Genomic DNA, 25022 nt, shown 5'->3' with positions numbered 1-25022 from the left:
TTAGACAAGACCCGCCACATCATTTGCAGGGCAGGTAGGACATGGTGCCCCTTGCTCAACAATGATTGAGACTTTCAAGTTGGCGGCAGCACGGCACTAAACCAAGCGCAGGGCCTCCTGTGTGGCCGCCTGAGCCTCATGCCCAGAAACCTGGCCCTGACTTGAGAGGACAGGCAGCATTTTCCACACATATTCAGAATGGTCTTCCCATAAAAAGTCCACCCCTTAATGCTTCAGGAAAGATTTTTCTGCTATTAGTACCAACCTTTTACTCTCATGGAAGCCACCAAAAAGTATTAACTGTCTCTTCCAGGCTACCATGCGATGTCCACTCCGACCTGAAGGACCCCCTGTTGATCTGAAACGGAAAAAAATGAAAAAAATCTAAGAACTTGCTTAATTTCTGGTTGATGGGGAAAAAAAGACCAATTTTCACACTGATTTCTGTTTTGCGAGCATTTACTGAGTACCATCTGATTTGATCCATGAACTACCAAAACCATTCTGATAATGGTCTAGCTGGCTACTATAAAACAGGAGAATCCCCATGACCTTGGAGTAGATGTGAATTTCTTAGGTAGAACATACTAAAGTGGACTCTATCAAAATAAAAAAACTTCAAAATATACCATTAAAAGATGAATAGGGAAGCAACACACTGGGCAAAATATTTTCAAACATACAACTGATAAATGACCTGTATCCAGAACATGTAAAGAATTCTATCTTAGTAGTAAGATGAACAACCCGATAAAAATATGGGCAAAAGATCTGAAGAGAAAGTTCACAAGAAATAAAAATGGGGGGGGGGGGGGGGATGTAAAAAATGGCCAATAAAAACATGCAAAGATGCTCAACATCATCTGTGGCCAGGCAAATACAGACTAAAGCCACAGTGAGTTCCTCCCATCCCCACGGGAGTGCATGAAGATGTGGCAGCTGGGGCCCCCACACCACCACAGCAGACAGTTCCGCACCATGTGACACATCCTCAGCACACACCCCAGCAGTCTCACAGCAGATTCTCAAGAGAAAGGAAAGCACAGGTCCACACAAATACCTGTCTCTGTGTGTATACCTGTTCACAGAAGCTTTGATCATAACTGTCAAGAACTGGAAGTAGCAGAGATGGCCTCCAGTGGATGAATGATAAATTGTGTGCATCCACACAATGGAGCACTTCTGAGCAACAAAAAGGAGCCGTCTACTGATACACAGAACAGTATGGATGAACCCTCAAAACATCATGCTGAACAGAACCTGCTACCGTGTGATTTTACTCACATGAGATTTGGAAAAAGGTGAGATTAATCTGTCCCTCTGATGGCACAGCTGCCTGGGCTAGCGGCTGGGAAGGGCGTGACAGCACACAGTGGGGGTGTGTCTGCTGAAACCCTCCAACTCACACCCAAGAGGTCTGCCTGTTATTGTAAATATACCTCATTAAAACCAATAGAAAAGTACACAGCAATAAAAAAATAGAAAAAGCAAATTTAAAACCTTAAGAATATAGACACAGAATGGAAACAAAACATAATCAACTTCCTCAATGACCAAAGAATTGCAATTAAAAGCAGACACACAATTTTATTCTATCAATTTGATAAGGATAAAATAGATTTTCTTTTGAGACATCACTGTGAAGGAAGAATGCTCATAAAACAGTAACTGACATGGCAGGTTACAAAGCAAATTATTACATAAGATTTTAAACTGGGAGTTTTGAGTGGTTTCATCACTGTCTTTATTCTTTCCTGCACTCCCCAAGTTTTCTCCAGTGAACATGTGTTATTTTCATAACCAGAGAGAGGAACAACAGGACGCTATAGGGCGCGGGGAGGGAGAGGCAGGCTGGACACCAGGTGCCAGGGAGCTCTCAGGTAAGGATCCACCTGTTGCAGGCATGTGGGGCACCAGGCACAGCTGCGGGCTACCACATGGCCTGCACGGTGGCGTGTGCTGGGACTGGCCGGGATACCTCCTAGAAAACACTGACCACCAGGGCAGGGCCTTAATGAGAGCAGACACGCTCTGAGATTCTCACTGACGACAAGCCTCAACATCGCCTTCTCGGGGACCAGTTCCTCCTGGGTTCCTCTGTGTACCACCCCCTCATCCCCCACAAGGACCTCAACAACTCCAGGTTGCAAAGGATGGTTACAACCTCAATCACATAGTTCAGTACCTATTTATATAACATTATTTCTCCATTTGTTTTAGTGGCTATATAGCTTTCCCCAAAACTCATTCTCAGGGTTATATATAAAATCCCACAAATTGCAGGTGCCCTAAAAAATATATCAACACACAGAATCTCAAAATTAAAATGAAGATATCTAACCCAAATGTCTACCCTTTACCAAACTTCAGATGAATGACTCACCGCATGTCACTAGCATGGCTGCCCAGGCCCTTCCCCATTCCACCCCAGAACCAATTCTGTTCTCTCACCTCTCTTCAAATGCTGGATCTTGCTGGCCTCTGGCCTCTAATGCCCTCTGCTTTACCAGTGTTCCTTTTAATACATCACTCAAAATGAGCACCACCCTGTCCATGGAGTCAGCAGGAAGCAAGCATACCTTTCCAGACCGTGCTCTATCAACCCAACCTTGAGCGTTAGGCCTTCAGGAGCCTCACCACATACTAATGCCGACTGGGTGATGGAGGACTACATTCCTCTCTTCTACTAGCAAGGGCACTTTATTTTATTTTATTTTATTTTATTTTATTACAGTGGGTGGCCAGTGCAGGGATCCGAACCCTTGACCTTGGAGTTATAACACCACACTCTAACCAACTGAGCCAACCAGCCAGCCCCCAAGGGCAGCTTTCTAGCCACGTCTCCCCCATCCTATGTTTAATGCACTCTAACAGGCACATGTTCCATTTAACTCCCGTCTCGCCAGCTTTGGCCATGAAGACAATTCTGGATGCTGAATCTGTCAACCAATTCACTTGCTCTCCCTCCTCACTGTGCATCACCTACAAATTTAGTGGGCACATTCATTTTCTTGCCCAAATTCATGGTGAAGATACCCACTGTTGTGACAAGGCTCAAAAAAGAGGGTCTGGAGCATGCGGGACAACACCCTGGCAGGTTCATGGGGTCATGGGGGCCCTCTGGCCATGTCAGACTGTGGCTCTGCTCTCACCTGTGCCCTCCTCATGGCAGCAGTGGCCCTCTCTGCAGTCAGGCAGCCTGCATGACACCCGCACACCGCCACACAGGGGCCCAGGGTACAGGGACATGTGATGCAAAAGCTGCACGCCAGAGGATCTGAGTGAGGAGAATGCCACACATGCTGGCAGGAAGCAAGCCCCCTTCTGAGAAATTTCCTGATATATTACTTTATAAGAACAATCTGGGGAACAGATTTCCTTCAACACCTAAACTGGACGTGTACACCCGAGTCTACAAAGGTACTTCAAAAAAGAGATGGAGGGGACCAAGTGCTGGCAGCGTTACTCCTGCAACTGAACCCGATGTCCAGTGACCACGACACAGTGCCAGCAAGCAAGCTGTGTGGTCTGCAGTGACTGCCAGGGCCCTGGATGCTCCAGGCCAAGGCCTTCAGTCAGCTTCACGTGCAGGAAACCTCTGGGGGTTTCATCTTCTGGCTGAGACAGGCACGGAGGACTCAACTTTTGTGGCAGCAGCCAAGTACCACTGTGTTTTGTAACTAAAAAGGGAAAATTTTTCTATAAAAAGATGCCACATCTCCCTTTAGAAAAAATAAAGCCACCAAAAAAAGTCTGTTTCTATTTGAATCTCCCACATGCTTTTCAACTGCCGTCACTCCTAGGTATGGAGTCTTAAAAAATTAACATGTCCTACTCATCCAGAAGTCTATACATGACACAAAAATATGCACATAGTGTCATGGGAGCCATTTGAGCTGTGTGCAGAGTGGCGTTCCAGCAGGGCAAGCTGCCGGCCAGTGTCACCAGCCCCTCTAATGGTCTGTTGCGGTGACATTTACAGAAAACCTATAGGCATCAAACAACTCCACAGGCTTAGGGCACAAATGGAGAGTTAAGCACTCAGCACACAATGCTCCCCTGAGTTATTTAGAAAATTGTATAACATAGTGCCACTGCCACTGCAGGCAGCCCGAGTCTGAGGAGAGCAGCAGCTTCTGTCATAATTCCTGAGATTCAAAGTCACACAGGCTGACGGGGAACTTGTCCTTGAAGCTCATCCTCACAACAGAAAAGCTCTCTCCTCCAAGAGTGGCTACAACGGACCCAAGCAGAACCATGCGCAAGAGCATTTCCCTTTCATTTCAAGAACGGCCCTGGAACTTGGCCCTACTTTTCCAAGTATCCAATCCATCAAACGACAGGTTTTGGGCTTAGTAAGTATAGGGTATTTAATCACACTGCATAGCATAATTAGTAGCAGTCTCTAGAACTCGCATAGCCTTTAAAACTGTCTGTCCTTGCTTTATTTTACTATTCCTATTAATAGCAAAACTACCATTTGTGGAATGTTTATCTGCACTAGGCACAGTCTTTTTATGTCATTTATTCCTCAACAACCTCATGGTGCAGATGTCTTTTTTCTGACCTCATGATGAGAGGTCAGAAAGGTGCAGATGAGAATATCAAAACTTACAAGAACTCCACCAAGCCAGTCTGTGGTGAGCCAGCCTTTAAACCAAGGTGGTCTGGCTTCTAATCTCTGATTAAGACACTAAATTGTACCAAAGGAAATCAGAGGCCTTAGGACAAATGAAAACTATGGGTCAAACACTGTCCACCTACCCTGCTGCTCCTTGTGCATGTGACACATCCTTCTCCGTATCCTGCCGGTTCTTCCACACGTTAGTCTCACAACTTGTGTAAGTCTGTTCTACCTCCCTCCTTATACACAAGCACATCAAAGTAATCATCACTCAGCAAACCATACAACGGGGAGCCCCCACACCCCGATGTTCCTTCACAGCGAGGTGTTTTGCCTTCACTAGGAGCTGCTGCTTTCTTGTTCACAAAACCTGCATTGCTGTGGAGTCCACAGAACCCTCAGCCCACCTGACCCAACTAGCTCCCAGAAAAGGAAGAGACTGAAACCCAACTGCAAAGCAGAAGTGTCCCCACCCACACCAGGGGCTGCACACCTAAGATCCTGTGACTGATGCCTGTGAGGCACTGTCTAACTTCAGCTAACCTGCGACCGCCCTTCATAGCAGGACCACGAAAACAACTCCAAATGGTCAGCTAATGATTCGTCTCTTCTAGGATGATGCTTTCACTTGGACACACCTTCAAGACACATACATTAAATGGTTTAGCTAAGGACCAAGTGATGGCTCCTTTCTCAAGTTAGGAGAAAACAGCACACACATTTATATTCTTTCACTCAACAATTCTTTCGGTCAATTTTAACTGACCGCCTAAGTGCTTTGATGCATATAAAAATGTCAGTTGTATGTGAATGTTCACAGCAACACTACTTGCAATAGCAGAAAAGGGGAAACTCAAATGTTCATTAACAGAAGAGTAGATAATTAAAATGTGGTCTATCCATACAATGCCGTATCATTCGGCCATAAACAAGACAAGAGCACTGCTACATGCTACAACACGGGTGAACCTCAAAAACATTACGCTAAGTGAGAGAAAACAGACACAAAGGGCAAATACTGTACGATCCCACTTATAGGAAATATCTAGAACAGGCAAATCCACAGAGATAGAAAGCAGGGACTGGGAGGAAGGAGGAATCTCAGGTGACTCCTTTTTTGGGGGATGGAAACGCTCTAAGTTTAGGTAGCAGTACTAGTTGCACAACTCTGTGAATGTGCTAAAAATACTGAATTACACACTTTGAAAGGGTGATTGTATGGTATGTGAATCACACCTTGAAAGGGCTGTCATAAAACACCCTTCAGGTGGGGCTTTGTGGTTGCCGGCCTCCCCATCATGGTCTGCGAGCCACAGATGAGCACTCACAGTGGCTCCAGTTCAGAAGAAAATGCAGAAGGGCTGCCAGAGGCTTCGTCCCTGTCCCCATCCCCAACCACACCTCCTCCAGGGGCAGGGAAGGACAGCGCAGCTTGCCTTTAGAAATGCTGGCTTTTAAGAGTGGCAGGCTGATCATCTACTAAGGGCTTCAACACATATAAAAATGTATTAGTTGTCTGTGAACGTTCATAGCAACATTCTCTGCAAGAGCAGAAAAGTGGGAACAATAACAACCCAAACTTTAACAATTCAAACTGGCCACTTTAAAAGCATTTCACATGCTCTGTCACATAGCAATGCCTCTCCCATGGGGCCTCCTCCTGCACGGCTCAGCTCTCTATCACACAGAGCCCCTACCCAGAGTGAGAAGCATCAGAGTGGGAGGCAGGGGGGTGCGGGAGGAAGAGTGAAGAGACCCCTGCCTCCGGGGGCCTGTCAGGAGCACAGCCTGCAGTTGGGAGACCCTAGAGCCCGGTTGAGCAACACCACCCCTCCCTCCAGCCACAATCCAGCAGTGGGCATGTGGCTTCTCGCTGCCCCCCACATCCCCGCCCCCACAGGTGTGACCACTCTCCCTCAAGTTTTCTGATCAGACCGTCATTGACACACCTATTTTTGTCAAAGGAAAGATCTTTGCAAATACCAGATGCTAGCCTTTCTAATGTTTCATGATTTCCTGTTTGATTTTGCTAATAATCACAGGGTACCTTCACTCATCAGCCACTTATTTGTTTCAATGGGAGGGAAAAGGTGATTCTCTCCATCTCTTTTCTCTTCCCACCCTGATCCACATCCTCCACCATTTAACACTGTGAAGGCTGCTGCGCTGTGAGTGCCAGGTCCTGCTTTTGGAGTCTAACCTCCTGCACACTTACCTGAGTGCACAAACATCTACAACATGCACAAATAAAAATAAAAACCACTCTTTGTACACAGAATCTGTGTTGCAAAATCAGGACTTGTTTTTCAGCCAGGGCAGTTTTGCAGGCACCTCCCACTCACGACAGAGACTGAAGGAGCTCTTGAAACTGCTGTTAATGCTGGTCACCCTTGTCCAGTGTCAGACAAGGGGCCGATGCCAGCACTTCATCTCAGCTTTGGTCTTCTGGACATCAGCAATGCTACTATTTTTCCTCTCATTTTCAAACCTTTATCATGTCCAGTAGAAGTCTCCGTTGCTAGAATGGAGAAGGCAAGGAAAGACTACTACTAAGTGTCCATCTGTCATCAAACATGCTACAAAACATCCACCAAAACGGCGAAAAGCAGAGACTGAAAACACCAAATGCTGGCCCAGAGGGAGTGGCCTTGCAGTTACGGCCACCAGCACCACCAGCGTGGACAATGGTTTACCACGTGTGCTAAAGCTTAACAGGCACTAACCTTGTGGCCCTATAGCCTTATTCCACTCTTGGGTGTACACCTGACGGGAACACACACGTGTTCATTGTGAGCCACAAAAAAGAACACTGACAGCAGCGCCAATTGCAGTATCCCCGGCTGATGGCTTTCTGGAGCCCACCAATAGTCAAATGCACAGTGACACGCTTAGACAATGGAAGATTATACAACAAATGAGCACACTATCACAAGGGACACGGACAAGTCTCTCACAATAACACTCAGTGAAAAAGCCAGAAAAGAAAGCACACTCTGTAAGTGTCCTTTTAAATGATGTTTAAAACCAAGCAAAATGGAACCACGTGTAGGGGTGGGGAGTGGGTGTGAGGGGCACAGGAGCTTCTGGGAGGCTGATAATGCTCTCTAGATCTGAGGACACAGGTGCATTTACTTTGTAAAATTCACTGAGTGGCATATGACTGTGTACTTTTCTTTATATATATTTTACTTTATTAAAATTTACTTTTAGACAAACACTTTCACAAAAATCATACAGGCATCTGGTCCCCCTGGGATCACTCCAGCCTACTGGGCACTTCCGGGTGCTGGGTGTTGATGGCTGTATCTGGTCCTGTTACAGGCACTTGACCACTGGCGGTGGGACAAGGCCAGGGCCAGTGTGACTCAGGGCCTATGTGATCGTCTCCATGTCAAACTCAGCGCCCAGTGCACACCCACCACCACTCCCTCCAGGTATCTCACGTGAGCACCTAGCCTGACCTCAGACCTCAGAAGGACGGTTCTTTTCTAAATGCTACACAGCATATCCAGCCTTTTGTTGCTGTGGAGACCAGTGCATGCAAGGATGGGCTGGATGCACTTGCTTTACACGTAGAAACCTCACTTGAGTCAGAATATCAGCACTGAAAAAATATGTATTCTATATGCTAAAAATGACCAGGTGACGGAAGGGAATCCATCCAACCTTCCTACAAGATAAACCTTTTTATAAGCCAAGAGAGGGCTCAGTAAGCAATGCAGGTGTCGACTGCACTCAGCCTCTGTCTGCCTTCACCAATGCTTAACCTCCCTCAACCTCAGCCCTCAACTGGGACACTAACCCCCTCAGCAGTGAGAAACAGTCACTGGAGAAACGGACACACAGGGCAGGGCCGGGTCCCGGGAACAAGGCGTACTGTCTCACACACACGCTTCTGGTGGCACCAGTGCTTGGCCACGGGGCCTAGCTGGCAGTCTTCCCCATAAGTGGCAAAATCAGTCTTCATTTTGGCTACATCTCCTTACTTTTTCCTTCAGATCAATTAAAAAAAAAATCACAGAGGAAAACCTGTCACTAGTGGTCCCCTCTCGACAGTGGCCATTATGTCGGAGCATCAATAACCAAGTCCAATTACAAGCAGCGGCCACTCTAAGTCCAAATCACACATGCTGTAACCTAGCCATGAGATTGACAGACCAACTTCAATCATCAGTCCACCTACACTTTCCATGGTTATACTAGGCCACATCAATTAAGTCCGCATGACGCTCCTTAAAGCAAGCCTTGCCAAAAAACCATCTAGGTTTCATTTTGGAATCATTAGTAAATTATAAAAGCAATACCTACACTATTTTAACTATTAAGGATCTAAAAGGCATTTTACTTGAATTTTCTTACTTCTTAAAAGGGAGCAGTTAGAAATTTTCACATCAATGGAACAGCATTCAAAATAAGCATGCGGTCCACCAGTCACAGAGGCCAACCGACCACATCAGAACCGAGGACTCCACCTGTGGTCCAGGGCCCTTGGATTAAGATTGCAGCAAGGGCGTGGGGAAAGGTTAATGCAAAATATGCAGTTCCCTGTACCCCATTTTAAGCTTGCCCTGAACTGGGTTGATGCTGGGGTGTGGAGGGCAGGAACACATGTTCTCCTGTACTCCCCAGGTGCGACGTGGGGCATGTGCATTTGAGAGCTACTACTCAGTGCTCGTGTCTCCAAGCAGCAGTTCTGCAGGCCACTGTGCCATGTGCTCTGCCGGGAAAACCTGCCTCTCTTCTGTAAGGCCCAAAACAGAAACATGGACCCTTCAGGCTGGCTGACCACAGGCTTCCTATCAAGTAAGGCAAGAAATGGCTCATTCTGCAAGGCAGCCGCGGCTGTGATCTAGTATCTGCCACAGTCACGAAGAGAGGGTGGATCCTAAGGACAGTAAAGACAAACATCAGAACAATAAACTGCACAGCAGGGCACAGGAATCAGACTTTATACGTCAAGTGTGTGACACTAACTCATGTCTTCTGGAGGAACAACTAGATGTGAAGTAAAAGGCTTTATAAAGGCACACGCCCTTGGACTTGGCAACTCCACTTCTAGGCCACTTTAAACTTTCCTGAAGAACAAAAATAACCTAACTCAATGGAGATGTGTACAAGATTTCAGGCTGGAAAGACCAAGGATTTTAAAGATGTCAATTCTCCCTAAATGAAATCTATAAGCGAATGCAATCCAATCAAATCCCACCGGAATTTTAAAGAGAACTTGAAAAACTGATAGTAAAACTTGTGAAAAAAGTAAGCACATGAAAAAGAAAAGAAGTTTTTAAAAGTAAATTATAAAAACGCTCTAAGCCAGTAATATATACCACAAAGCTGCAGTAATTAAAATGGAGTGAAACCAGAACAAATACCAACAAAAAAGATCGATGCACCAGAAGAAAACCTAGGAACAATCCAGACCTTTCCTGTGTACAAGTGCACCTGCCAGGTTCTCTACCCCACTTTGCAAGTGAGTGCATGCATGTACTCATGCACACACACCACACACAGACGTACGCACACATACAGACATGCGTGCAGACACATGCACGCACACAGACATGTGCACAGATGCGTACCCACACATAGACATGCGTGCACACACACAGGCTTTTTTCTCCAGACACGTGCTGTTCTCCATCTTGTCTTTTTGTATACATTTTTGTGCGTGTTTTTTGTAAGAAAATGAGAGGGAGTGCTTCTTTAGGGTACATTCCCAAAAGTAAATTTGGGGTCATGGGACATGCACGTTTAAAATTCTGACAGAGCAACGGACACTGCGACACTGAGCAGTGGCAGCACTGAGCTCTCACACCCTCCCCAACGCTACCCAGTGCTGGTCTCCGCATGTCTGCTGCTGCACCTGCCCTGTGACATCCTCCACTCAGCTTTGTCGCCGCTTTAGAGGAGGTCCTGCTCCATTCTAGAGGGACAGAGCCCCGCACCCTGGTGCAGTCAGCACCGCACTCTCACCAGCTGTGCTAGGCAAGGCCCTCACGCCATTCTGAATATGCACTCTGCTTTGCGCCATGGGTACTTCCTCCCCCATCACTACTCTTAACCTTCCTCACAGCGTCACTTCCCGTACAAAAACCCTTCTATTTTACACAGGCAGATCTATCTGTCTTGCTCAGGAAAGCTGGCTGAGATACGCCTGTGGCCTGAACATGGAGGACTGCAGGTAACTGTAACAGCAAGAGAGGGGTGCACCCGAGGTATGCACACATCCAGAGCCTTCAGGATGACACCTGGAGCAGGTGGGCAGGGGCAAGGCATGGCTGGAGGATGGTCAAGGCAGCTGGTGCTCTGTGAGAGCCAGCACTCAGTATCCCGTGTCGATTAAAGGGTGGGAGACAACAAAGAGTTGTGGACATTTGCCATCAAATACCCTCTCATGCACAATGTTTACTACATTTTTATGGCTCATCAAGAGTCCTAAATACTGAAAAAGCCTCAATCATAAGGCATGTCATAACCATAAATATTAAGCAGCAGTAACTGAATTTTGCTGAGCAGTAGAAACACAGAAATTCAGCTGTTCGTTACAAACAAAATAAGAGGCAAAGCTGGGGACAGACCCTCAATTTCCTGATGTCCAAATCTGTACTCAAAATAGGCTGCACCTAGCCAAGCAGACGGACACTGCCATGTGCCCCTCGGGAACGAGGCTTGCTTGTGAAACATGCCTGGCGCCTGGGCTCCCAAGGCAAATGCCATGGAACAGGGCACTGCTGGGCTCTCTGCTCATGTCACCCACAAACCTCTCTTGTTAACGGTCACTCAGACCTAGCAGAACCAGGAGTCATCACCAGAGAAAGGTGCTCCACACACGGCAATGCAGACAGAAAGAAGAAAAGCACACAGATGCCCTTTCTGCTGCCCGGCCACTCTGCCCATGCACGGGACTCGAGGCCAACAGGAGCAGTCCTCGACCACGCCCCCTCCACCTCCTTCCACCCTACTTCCCTCCCCAATCCCCTCCTCCCCTCCTCCCCTCCCCGCCAACTGCTCTGCAACATCTTAGAATGTAAAAAAAAAATTAATAATTTTTTTAAAAAAATAAATAAATAAATAGGAAAGGCAACTGAATTCTATGTTTGCAGTGTCACTTTAATAAAAAATGTTTAACAGTTCTATAGCATACCTTCAAAAAAATTCTCCCGTTTTAATTACAAGAAGTATTTGAGTAATGAGGCATGTTTATTAGCAGCTGTCCTGGACTGAAAACAGTGGCCTTGGGTGAGCTGTGAGCACATGAGCCCCCAGCACTGGACACAGGTTAAGTGCACTGTGGTGAGGGAGGGGCTGCTATCTGCGACTGCTGGGGAGACCGTGGCCCTGGCTGCTCCCTGAGTGACCACGCACCAATAACACACCCATTTCCTTGGAACAGATACCAGCAATCCATGTCAGAGAACCGGCAAAGCCGGGGGCCATGAAAAAGCATTCAAGGCACAAATAGCTCAGGGTCACCACAGTAACATCCCACAGAAGGGCTGCAATCACGACCCGGCCCCAGGAGGAGCTTCCTCCACAGAGATGTTACCAACCTCACCAGTAGACTGCGGACAAAAGCTACCAAAGCTGGTAACATGCTATAAAAATATCAAGACTCACTTTGTCAAAAATGAACAAGCAAATAAATAACAAGTGGGTTCTAAAAGGAGTAATTAAAACAAGGCAAAAGAGAAAACAAAAATCACAGGATCTGAGCCCAAACACTTTTAAATTAAGGTGAAAAACAGTTTCAACATATACACGATGAAATCAGTTTTTAATATAAACAAAATTTCCTGACTGCTGTCCCTACTGAGATACTGAATCTCTCTCGAGCAAGCACGAGGCAGTGAAAGGCACAGCTCGGGAATGCAGGAAGCCACACCATGCCACACCCAGCTCCTGTGGCTTGATTATGACCTCCTGTCCAGCAGGCAGTGGCGGCTAAGGTTGTCTGCACCCCCACGAGCATGGCAGATTCTTTACTTGACTGGTGTAACTCTCCAGGACTAAAGCCAAGTGGAGCGAGCCTCGACACCCCTAAAATGCTCACTGTTAAATGACCAAGCACATTCTCTATTGAGAGTTGCTCCTCCCCCCAGTGAAATCCAACGATTTGAGACAGGTTCTGTGCTGACTGAACTTTCAGCACAAGTGCCTGTCTCACCAAGGTAAGGATACCCCGGCTCATTGCTCTAAGAGCACAGAGGTGGCCCTGGCCACACCACAGCTCTACCTTCAGTCTGTCTTTCTACTAGGTGTCTTCTCTTAAATAGCATGCATGCAGACACATCACCTGTCTCTCTGCAGCAGACAAGCAGAGAGTCAGTATTTCCCACAAAGGCAGAAATCAGGTATCTGCAGAGGCCACGCTGGTTTGCTGAAGAGGAATATGAAACTTTCCCGTCCTTCCTCTCACCACTCCACTATTTCTACGCTCCTCGACGTGGGAAGAGCACTCTCTTTCAGTAAATAACCCATCTCTCTGGGGACCTGCTCATTTCAGCAGCTCCAAACCCAGAGCTGCCCCCAAGGGGACACAAAGCCAGCCCTGGAGGAGAAGTGTATTAGAATACCACAGAAGAGCTGCTGGTGGGGAAGGAACAGGAAGGCAAGCCCAGACGCAGCAGGTGCCTGGCCTGTCTGCAATGCCCTAGACACAGCCAGGCGCTGCAGCTCTAGCCCAGGATTCTGAATGAAGGGCCCAGAGAAAACATAGTCCTTCCCACCCTGCCCAGTCACCCCGCAAGACTGGTATCCCAGGATTGCATCCCGGGCTCCTCTGAGCCCTGGCATTCTAAAAGATCTGACCCTGTCACTCAGAAAGCAAGCACAGGAGAGCTGAGCCCAGGGCCCAGGTCCCTCGCCCAGCATCTTACTTGACTTGCTCCCAGGTTCTGGTGGCCAAATGCAAGACCCACAGGTCCTTGTAGTGATAGAACTGCTCTCCATCGGGAGAAGCAAACTCCCCTCCGAAGACCCACAGCTGTCCACCTCCTTGAGGCACCACCACAGCCTATTAAAAGAAAGGTGACAGGTTAGGGCGGGCAGCAACACAGCAGCACAGCCAGCCCCACAAGGACCCTTGGTGTCGGCACTGTCCACTCAGAGTGCTCGAGCCCCACAGCATCCACCCCACTCAGCCATCATCTTCTCCTGCCCCAGAGGGGAAAGCTCCCTAAAAAACCCGCATTGGGCACACTGTCCTCTGTCAAAAATGTAATAAACTTGCATGTATTCCTAGGTTGGAAAAAGAATGTCCACTTACATCTAGACAAAATCATATCCCACAAAAAGGAACAGTTACTGCAAAAATTAACAAGAGTTATAACGTATTCTAACAGTGTTTTCTTTTTATTAAGTATCTGTAATGAAGCTGTCCCTCTTCCTAGCTACTAAGCACACCCACCTATAGCTACCCTCATAGATAAAACAAACAAGTGATATGAAATGTTTCTGTAAAGTTATTAATGCTTATTTTTAACAGATTTAAGCAGTACGGTAGAGGTGAAGGGAAGCCGTGAGAACTAGGCCCACTGGGCCCCAGTAATATCAAACCTAATTGGTCATCAGCTGTCACTGCCTGCCAGAAGGAAGCACATGGAGCTCCGAGCATGGGCCCTCTGTGGTCCCTCCCTCTCTGGACCCCAAGAGCTGGGAGCAGCTGCGGCAGGAGCGAGCAGCAGCCTATGGCCAGGCTCAAAGCTGTGCCTTCCAGAGCAGGCTGGGGGGACACTCAGGGCTCTTGCCAGGGTGACTGTCAGACCAACCCACGTCCTCAACAGATTCCACTCCAAAACCAGTTTGACTTCCTTCTCCTCAGTTGCAGACAAGGACGCAAGAGAAATAGCAGCCTGGTGGGTCACCTAGGTCAGCCTCACAGGACAGCCTCACACCCAGCAGGTTCGCCAGGGTCCCCACACGCCACCTGGTGAACGGTCCTACTCCAAAAGCAGTTACCACTCGGCTGGACCTACAGTTAGTGACTAGAAACGGTGCTGAGGGGGACCGGCATCTTCTCGGAAATGATAGTGCCTCTCCCGCAAGCACCTGACCAAACCACAGGGCACAGGGCTCACCCAACCTCCTCTCGTGACTCATCCCAGTCCCCACCACAGGGACCCAAGCAGCAGAGTTGACAAGGCGCTGGAGGAACAAGCCCGAGGGGCTCCTTGTAGGGGAGCTCAGGGCTGCAGGGGCTCACGCACCAAGCAGCAGCAGGTGCCAACCCGCCCCCAAGCACCCAGCCCCTCACACCAATACCTTCGGAGGGGACACCCAGAGCCTGCACAGCTGCACAGGACTGCAACATATCTGGCTGACGGAGTTTGGATGTGTTGTCGCCTCCAAAACTCATGAGGAAATTTGATCTCCAATGTGGCAGTGTTGGAAACTGATTGAGTCATGGGGGCGGATCCCTTATGAATGGATTAGTGCTCTCCCTGGGGGAGGAGGGAGTAATGAGTGAGTTCACGCTCTAATAGCTCCCGCGAGAGCTTGTTGTTTATAGGACCCTGGCACCTCCCCCTTTCTCTCTTGCTTCCTCTCTCGCCATGTGATCTGCTTGTACCCGCCAGCTGCCTACCACTTTCCGCCAAGAGTAGAAGCAGCCCGAAGCCCATGCCAGATGCAGCTGTCCCAGATTCGTAAGCCAAATAAACCTCTTTCCTTTATAAATTACCCAGTCTCAGGTATTTCTGTTATAGCAACACAAAACAGACTAATACACTGGTACTGTAATTAAGTACGATAAGGGCACCTGAGTGCTCCCAGAGGGTGAAGACCTATCAGCTCAACAGTGGCAACTTTAGAGGCTGCTCTTAAAAGCCTGCTGCCTTATTCTCCCTCATTTCAGGGTGAGAGTGAGGATCCGGTGAGACTGAGAACACATCCACAGGGCACTGAGAAGTGCCAATGCATAGCCATGCGAGCACTGGTCGGTCAGAGGCAGCTCTCAGAAGGCTCTGTCCCTGAGTACCCTCTGCAGCAGGTCCTCTGCCCCACCCGGCACCTAGGGCCACCCCTCTGCACTGATGCCATTCCTTCCTAGGCTAACTGAAGGGGTTTGGTGGCACCATCATACCAAGGGTGACACAGCCGTCTCCACTCCAACCCATTTTCAGTAGTATTTGTGTGCATCGTCTCAGCACAGATGACTGATTTATAAAGGGACAAGCCAGGTTTCCTGTTAGCCTAAAGGCCTAGCAGCTCCATAAAGACAGACTGATCACTTCAAACCTTTACAGCAGACGTGAGGACTGGCTTAGGCTCAACCCTCACATATGTGGGACACTTACCCTATTTTATGAAATAACTTGCTGCCTGATTTCAGATTCACAATAAAGCCAACTGAGATCTTTAGCCTAAATAAAAAAACTAACAAATGTTTTGAGTTTAGAGAAGTTAGGTGGTACAACCACACTACACAGTACAATGGATTCTGAAATATCATTTTACAGAAGATTATCCAATGCCACAGAAAACTACTATAAACGGGGAGCACCCCTCTGATGCTATCGGATGGTGTTTCTTGGGTCGATCCTCACATTTGACTCCCAATAAGCTGCACAAAATTTTAAAAAAGAAAAAAAAATACCACTACAAATAATACAACACACACAACAACTGTGAAGAACAGTATAAAAAGAGCATATACATATTTCATTAGTATGAAATATATATGCAGAGAAAAGAGGCAGAAAATATAAATCAACAGTTTTCAAAGAATGGACAATGGACTTACTTTCCTTTTGAATCTTTTCATTTTTTTCAAAATGAATATTTATTATTTGCAGAATCAGTTTCTAAAGCCATCCTTAAAAATTATTAAGTCCAACTCCAGGCAAAAAGTCTGTAACTGGTAAGATTTCTTTAACATCCTACTAATCTTAACTGAAATACCAAACTCAGCACAGTCCAATCTAGAGGGACTATAGAAAGCAGACCTACATTCAGCGGTTTGAGAGCTTTATATTAACCTACACTACAAAAATTATGAACACCAAGAAAAGTAATTAATCCTATAAAGACCCACCATAATACTTCTATGCGAACAATGATGAACCCAACTGTACCCCATTATTCCTCCCACTATAAACAAGGAGAAAACCAGACAAAACCTATGCAGCAACTACCTGCAGAAAATGGACAGCAGGAAATGTAGGCCTTGATCCTGATTGCCAGTAATCAAGCAAGGGGAACCTTCTGACTGTGGAGACTCTAGCAGCTGGAGGCAGTCCCTCACCCCGCCGCAGGGATGAGTGCCCACACACAGCAGGGTGTTCTTGCTGAGCCGAGACCAAGGCTGCAGTTCAGGGATGCTGAGGCAGCTGGAATTTTCAGGGCAAAGCATTGGAGAGAGTAGCTTTGGGAGAAGAAGTCCTAGAAATCTGCATGGGATCCCCCGAAGTCTTTGAACACAAAGCTGTACCTGGGCTGAGACCACAGCAGGCAGGGCAAGGAACCACCACCGTGAAGCCAAAACCTTGAAGGCTGCCTGAGCTTACGCAGGGCTTGGAGACAGTCAAGCTCCAAACAGACAGAGTGAAAAGATGTCACTGATCACTCAGAGCATTCAGCAAGGGACAGACTATCCAGACAGAAAATTAACCAGGAAACATCAGCATTAATCTCTACTATAGGTTGATTTGGCCTAACAGACATTTACAGAACATTTCATCCAACAGCTGCAGAACACACATTCTTCTCAGCAGCACATGGAACATTCTCTAGAATAGACCACTATGTTAGGACACAAAACAAGTCTCAACAAATTTTTAAAAATCTAAATCATATCAACTACCTTGTCTGACCACAATGGAATAAAACTAGAAATCAACAACAAAAAAGACACTAGAAACCATACAAATACATGGAAATTAAACAATGTGTTCCTAAGTAATGAATGGGTCAAAGAAATCAAAAAAGAAATTAAAATGAAAATGAAAACACAACAGAACCTATGGGATACAGTGAAAGCAGTTGTAAGAGGTAAGTTTATAGCAATAAATGCCTACATCTAAAAAAGATTTTAAATAACCTAATGTTACATCTCAAGGAACTCGAAAAACAAGAACAAAGCACACCCAAAATCAGTAGGAGAGAAATAAAGATTAGAGCAGAAATAAATGAATTAGAGATTTAAAAAATACAAAATAGCAATGAAATAAAGAGTTGGTTTTTTGAAAAGATAAACAAAATCGATGAACCTTTAGCTAGATTAGTGAAGAAAAAAGAGAGAAGACTCAAATAAATAAAATCAGAAATGAAAATGAGAACATTACAACTGATAACACAGAAATACAAAGGACCATAAGAAACTACTACAAACAACTACATGCAAACAAACTGGAAAACTCAGAAGAAATGGATAAATTTCTGGACACATATTACTACCAAAGTTGAATCATGAAGAACTAGAGAACCTAAACAGACCAATAACAAGTAATAAGACTGAAGCAGGAATAAAAAATCTTCCAACAAAGAAAACCTCAGGACCAGATGGCTTCACTGCTGAATTCTACCACACATTCAAAGAAGAATTAATACCAATTCTTCTCAAACTCTTCCAAAAAGTTGAAGAGGAGGAAATACTTCCAAAATCATTCTATAAGGCCAACATTACCCTCATACCACAACCAGAAAAAGACACAACAAAAAAAGAAAACTATAGACCAACATCCCTAATGAACACACACGCAAAGATCCTCAACAAAATACTAGCAAACGGAATCCAACAACACATTAAAAAGATCTTTCACCATGATCAAGTGGGATTCATCCCAGGAATGCAAGGATGGTTCAACATATGCAAACCTATAAACACCATACATCACATCAACAGAATGAAGGGAAAAAAACATATGACCATTTCAACAGACGCAGAGAAAGTATATGACAAAATCCAACACCGCTTCACGATAAAAACACTCAACATGTTAAGTATAAAAGGAATGTACCTCAACACAATAAAGTCATGTACAACAAACCCACAGCTGATATCATATTGAATGGACAAAAATGAGAGGCTTTTCCTTAAAGATCTGGAACAACACAAGGATGTCCACTTTCCCCACTCTTACTCAGCATAGTACTGGAAGTTCTAGTCTGTGCCATAAGATAAGAGAAAGCAATAAAGGGCATCCAAATCTGAAAGGAAGAAATCAAATTACCCCATCTGCAGATGACATCATCCTATACATAGAAAACCCTAAATACTCCACCAAAAAATTACTGGAGCTAATAATGAATTCAGTAAAGTGGCAGGATACAATATCAAAACACAAAAATCAATAGCCTTACTTTACCTAACAACAAAATAGCTGAAGAAGAAATTTGAAAGTAATCCTGAGATAGGAGGTGCTCAGTTTCCCTGGGTTTGGGTTTTAGGACATGCCTCCAGGTTTCAAGCCACTCCTCAAGGTCTCAGGTCCCCTTCTCTAGAGGAAAGTTACTGTTGCTAGTTAGACCTATTTTGGGCACCAACAGTAGGAAATTGAGAACTCAGGAGGCTGGCTTATGCAAATCCAGTGGCTGGGCACACTCAGTGGAGAGGGGTTGAGTAACCCTGGTAGCTGAATGACCTTCCACTAGGGGTGCTAAAGAGCACAGACTGTTCTTGAATGTGTTTGGTGCATGACTATGTTACATAACTGGGAACCACCCCCTTAGTTGAATATTCATTAGATAGCAATAATATGTATTAGACAGTGAAACTATAAAAACCAAATCCCAGCAGGAGGCAGGGTTGTTGCTCACTTTCCTGGGGCCAACCCACATTTCGCTGGCTGGGGTGTGTAACCTTTCTTTTATATCAAACTTACTTTCAGCAAGCAGCTGCTCATTCTCTTGAGCCAGCCTGCACTCTGTACTGAACTTTAAATGTGTATTTCTTCATTTTGTATTAAACTTGGTGTGGGCCCTGCTCAGTGTCTGGAGCTAGGCCACACTCTTTCTTTGAAATCTGTATGTCTTATTTGTTATATTAAACCTGTTTTCACTTTCTACTGTGACTCTGCTCTTGAATTCTTTCCTGTGGTGGAGTCAAGAACCTGGTAAGAGGACAGGGTGGGTTGAGACTGACTATCAGGCTTGGCAGACTCCCTCCCCCGACAGCAATCCTACTCACAATAGCTACCAAAAGAACCAAATACCTAGGCGTAAATTTAATGAAGGAGGTGAAACACCTCTACAAAGAAAACTATAAAATATTGGTGAAAAAAACTGAAGAGAACACAAATAAATGGAAAGGTATCCCGTGTTCATGAGTCAAAAGAATTAAAATCATCAAAATGTCCATATTACCCAGAGCAATCTACACATTCAACACAGTCTCTATCAAAATATCAATGACATTCTCTACAGAAATTAGATGTAAAAATTTGTATGGAATCAGAAAAGACCCTGTATAGTGAAAGTAATCTTGAACAAAAAGAACAAGTTGGAGGTATCACACTTCCTGATTTCAAAATATAATATAAAGGTATAGTAATCAAAACAGTATGTGTACTAGTCTGTTTTTGTTGCTTATAACAAATACCTCAAACTGGGTGATTTATAAGAAAACAAGATTTATTGCTTACAGTTTCTGAGGCTGGGAAGTCCAAAGTCCATCTGGTGGTGGCAACAGTGACCCAGGGGTCTCACAATGCGAGATGGTGGAAGCAGAGAAAGCAAGAGAGGGAGATTCTCCTCTTCTTTTAAAGCCCTCAGAACCATGCTTCTGATCACCATTTTTAATCCATTCACTATTGCACAGTCCTACAATCCAACCACCTCTTCAAGGCTTCACCTTTCAATTACCATAATAGGATTTCCCACCCTCTTAACAGTCACAGTGGGGGCTAAGTTTCTAATACATAAAACTTGGAGAACACAATTCAAGCTTCAATGAGTTTTAGAGGGACATAATTCAATCCACTACAGTATGGTACTGGCATAAAAAAAAATTGACCAGTGGAATGGAACAGAGAGCCTTGAAATAAAACCATGCACTTATAGCCAACTGATTTTCAACAAAGGTGCCAAAAATATACACTGGGGAAAAGATATCCTCTTCAACAAATGAAGAGGGGAAACCGGATACCCACATGCTGGGGAAACCGGATACCCACATGCAGAAGTCTGAAACTTGGCCTCTATCTCTTACTATACACAAATATTAACTCAAAATGGTTTAAAGACCTAAATTTAAGACCTGAAACTCTGAAACTACTAGAAGAAAACATAGGGGAAACACTACATGAAATGGGAATGGGCAGCACTTTTTTGAGCAAGACTATACAGGCAACCAAAGAAAAAATATACATATGGGACCACACCAAACTAAAAAGTTTCTGCACAGTAAGGGACACTATCAACAAAGTGAAGAGACAACCTACAGAATTAGAGAAAGTGTTTGCCAACTACACAGACAAGGGGCTAATATCTAGAATATATAAGAAGCTTAAATGACTAAACAGCAAAAAATCAAATAACCCAATTAAAAAATGGGCAAAGGACCTGAATAGACATTTCTCAAAAGAAGACATAAAAATGGCCAACAAGCACTTGAAAAAATGCTCAACACCATTAATCATCAGGGAAATGCAAATTAAAACCACAATGAGATATCATCTCACTCCAGTTAGAATGGCTATTATCAACAAGACAGAAAATAACAAATGCTGGTGAGGATGTGGAGAAAAGGGAACTCTCCTACATAGCTGGTGGGAGGGTAAATTGTACAGCCAATAAACAAATTGTTTATTGGAAAACAGTATGGAGATGCCTCGGAGAACTAATAGTAGATACACCCTATGATCCAACCATCTCACTACTTGGGTATATACCCAACAGAAACAAAATCAATATATCAAAAAGACACCTGCACTCATTACAGCATTATTTGCAATAATCGAGAGATGGAATCAACTTAAATGTCCATCAATGGACGAGTGGATAAAAAAACTGTGGTTTATATACACAATGGAATACTATTCAGCTATTAAAAAAAATGATATCCTATCATTTGCAGCAAGATGGATAGAACTAGAAACCATCATGCTAAGTGAAGTAAGTCACGCACAGAAAGACAGATACCACAAGATATCACTCATATGTGCAATCTAAAAAAAAGTGGTTCTCATAGAAGTAGAGAGTAGAATAATGGCTGCCAGAGGTGGGGTGGGGTGTGGTGGGGTGGGGCGGAAAAGTGGTGGACTAATGGGTACAAAAACTATGCTATCTACCTTAACTGAATCATTGTGCAGTATATGCATGTATTGAAACATACCGTATCCCACAAATATGTACAAATAAATGTTCAAAAAGAAAAACCAATGTGAAAAAAAATTGACTGTTTAAAGCAAAAACAGTAACACTGCATTGTAGGGGGTTTATAAGATATAAAGAAATAAAATATATGCTAATAATAGCACAAACAACAGAAGGAGAAACGTGGGTATTCTAGTGTAGTAGGGTTCTTACAGTTTATGAAAAGTGGCATAATATTGTTTGAAGATAGACTGTCCTAGGTTAAAGATGCATATTGCAAACCACAGACAGAATGACCACAAAACAAACACGAATGAGGAATTGCTAATAAGTCAAGAGAAAATAAAAACAGAATATTAAAATACAGTTAAATCCAAAAGGAGACAGTAAAAAAAGGGGAAAAGAACACATAACAGTTGGGACAAACAGAAACAGCAGCATCAAAAACATGACTGATAGCCATATCAACAATTACATTCAATATAAGGGAAAAAATACACCAATTAAAAAGCAAAGACTACCAAACTGCATAAAAAACAAGACTCAACCACAGTGCTGTTTACAAGAAATACACTTTAAATATAAAGACACAAATGGGTTAAGAGTAAAAAGTGGAGAAAAGATATACCATGTAAACACTAATCCTAAGAAATCTGGGGTGGCTTTGCTAATAATAGCAGACAAAGTAAACCTCAGAACAGGGAAATTTATCAGGGATAAGTCAGTAAGGATATGGAAGACTTAAACACTATCAACCAGCTTGACCTAGTAAGGACACTATACTCAACTAGAGAATGTATATTCTCTTCAAATACACACAGAGCATGCACCAAGATAGATCATATTAGGCCATAATGTAAGTCTTAAATTTAAAAGGATTTAAATCATATAAAGGGCTCTTTGACTGCAACAGAATTAGAAATGAGTAATGAAAAAAGACGTCTTGTAAATTAAATAACACACTTCTAAATACTGTAACCCATGGGTCAAAGACAACATCTAAACACAAGTTAGATACTTTCAATCAGAATCATAATGAAAACACAACATATCAAACTTGTGGGCTGCAGCCGAAGCAACACCTATGGGGAAATTTATGGCTTTCAATTCCTATGTTAGAAAAAAAGATTTATAAGAAATTACCTAAGTTACCACCTTAAGAAGATAGAAAAAGCAAGTTAAACCCAAGGTAGAAGGAAGGAAACAACAAAGAGCAGATATTATTGATGGAGTTTGGATGTGTTGTTCCCTCCAAAACTCACGTGGAAATTTGATCTCCAATGTGGCGGTGTTGGAAACTGATTGAGTCATGGGGGCGGATCCCTCATGAATGGATTAATGCTCTCCCTGGGGGAGGGGGGATTAACGAGTGAGTTCTCGCTCTATTAGTTCCCGCAACAGCTGGTTGCTTAAAAAGACCCTGGCATCTTCTCTCTCTCTCTTGCTTCCTCTCGCCACGTGATCTGCTTGTACCCGCCGGCTGCCTGCTGCTTTTCTGCCATGAGCAGAAGCATCCTGAGGCCCATGCCAGATGTAGCTGTCCCAGAATCGTAAGCCAAATAAACTTCTTTCCTTTACAAATTACCCAGTCTCAGGTATTTCTGTTATAGCAACACAAAACGGACTAAAACAGAAAATTGGTACCGAGGAGTGGGGTGTTGCTATACAGATACCTGAAAATGTGGATGCAGCTTTGGAACTGGGTAATGGGCAAAGGTTGGAGGAGTTTGGAGGACTTAGAAGAAGAGAAAAAGATGAGGGAAAGTTTGGAATGTCTTAGAGACTTATGTGGTGGCAAGCAGAATGCTGATAGAAATGTGGACAGTACTCAGATAGAAATGAGGGACTTATTGGGAACTGGACAAAAGATAACCCTTGCTACACCATAGCAAGGAACCTGGCTGCATTGTGTCCATTCCCTTGGACTTCTGCCTCCTAAATGATTAAAGACAAGACAAAGAACACGACTTTTAACACTATACTCATTAAACTAGTCCGCAATGAAGAAAACTTTTTAGGTCCCAGAGATAAATGCAGCAGAATTTGGACTGTAATGACTTATAGGTGAAAGACTTTCTAACCAATGCTGTTTCCCACCTCTCTGATTCATTGTGAAATGCACTGCAGAAACAGCTAGACACCCTAACTGCACAGCCCCAGACAAAGAGCGTCTTTATAAGGTGTCCACCTGAACAGAGCTGCTGAGCATCCTACAGAAACAATGGAATTAAAAATCACAAAGGCTTTCATGACATTAATTTTTCAAGAATACCACTAATAACTAGGATTAAAATGGATAAGAAAATAAACACAAACGCAGCCCCAGAGCCTGCCTGACAAGACAGAGACACAGGAAGGAAGTATGACTGCTCCATCAGTATCCCAGCACACTTTGGGGCCCTGTGAATCTGATGAGACGTCCAGGAGAGCTGGACACCTCAGAGTGTTCACCTGCAGACAGGCCATGCTCTCAGCCTGGAGGCCTGGAACAGATTATTCCTTCCATAGAACTGGAACAGGCTCTGGTGAACGGACAGGAACTTATCAAGATCCATTTATTTATTAAAATCCAAGCATATTAAGATCTGATTCTTGTATCAGGCACTGTTTTACTTATTTTTTTGACAGCAGGCTGGTAAGGGGACCCAAACCCGTGACCACGGTGTTACAACACCACACTCTAACCAACTGAGCTAACCAGCCAGCCCCTGAGATCTGATTCTGAAACCAGCAAGTGCATTCCTCTAGTTTAGGAGATGAGCCAGTCCAAACGCATGCAGGCCTAGGTCCACACGAGACATTCATGCAGCTCAGGCAGGCGGGCCTCCTCTCAGATTCAATTCCAGATCAGTAGGCTACTTCTGAGCACAGAATCAGAAAAAAGGGAACCAAATATCATGGAGGGATGTTTTAATCATGCTGTGGTAGCCAGATACCATGATCTTTCTCCACAATGAAGCGGTAGGCACTCATTCAAATCATTTTTTGAGTGAGTGGGACTGTTCTAAGTATAGAACCATAATAATGAACAAGGTCAGAGTGCCCACCCTGACAGAGCTTATAAGAACATCCAAAACCAGGAGCCCCTTCCCTGACAGGAATGCTCTCCTTGGGTAAGCAGATACTAGTTAACAACTAACTAGTAGCC

The 25022-nt window shown here is 44.6% G+C and overlaps 1 protein-coding gene across 7 annotated transcripts in view; it reads right to left on the bottom strand.

The window, feature by feature from the left end:
• Positions 1–25022, bottom strand: part of KLHDC4 (kelch domain containing 4) — a 64320-nt gene that overhangs the window by 31525 nt on the left and 7773 nt on the right. For 3 of the 7 annotated variants that reach the window (XM_063111516.1, XM_063111517.1, XM_063111519.1), the window contains 2 exons: positions 13501–13637; positions 266–358 (listed from right to left, as the gene is read on the bottom strand). In XM_063111516.1, the coding sequence (XP_062967586.1) occupies positions 266–358; positions 13501–13637 (230 nt within the window). The remainder of the gene's footprint in view (positions 1–265; positions 359–13500; positions 13638–25022) is intronic. The other 4 variants (XM_063111522.1, XM_063111521.1, XM_063111520.1 and 1 more) reach the window with 2 other exon arrangements.

This window comes from Cynocephalus volans, chromosome 10, assembly GCF_027409185.1.
Source record: "Cynocephalus volans isolate mCynVol1 chromosome 10, mCynVol1.pri, whole genome shotgun sequence".
Taxonomy (NCBI): Eukaryota; Metazoa; Chordata; class Mammalia; order Dermoptera; family Cynocephalidae; genus Cynocephalus; species Cynocephalus volans.
The sequence above is the reverse complement of the archived record's forward strand: the minus strand, read 5'-3'. Positions and strand labels throughout refer to the sequence as shown.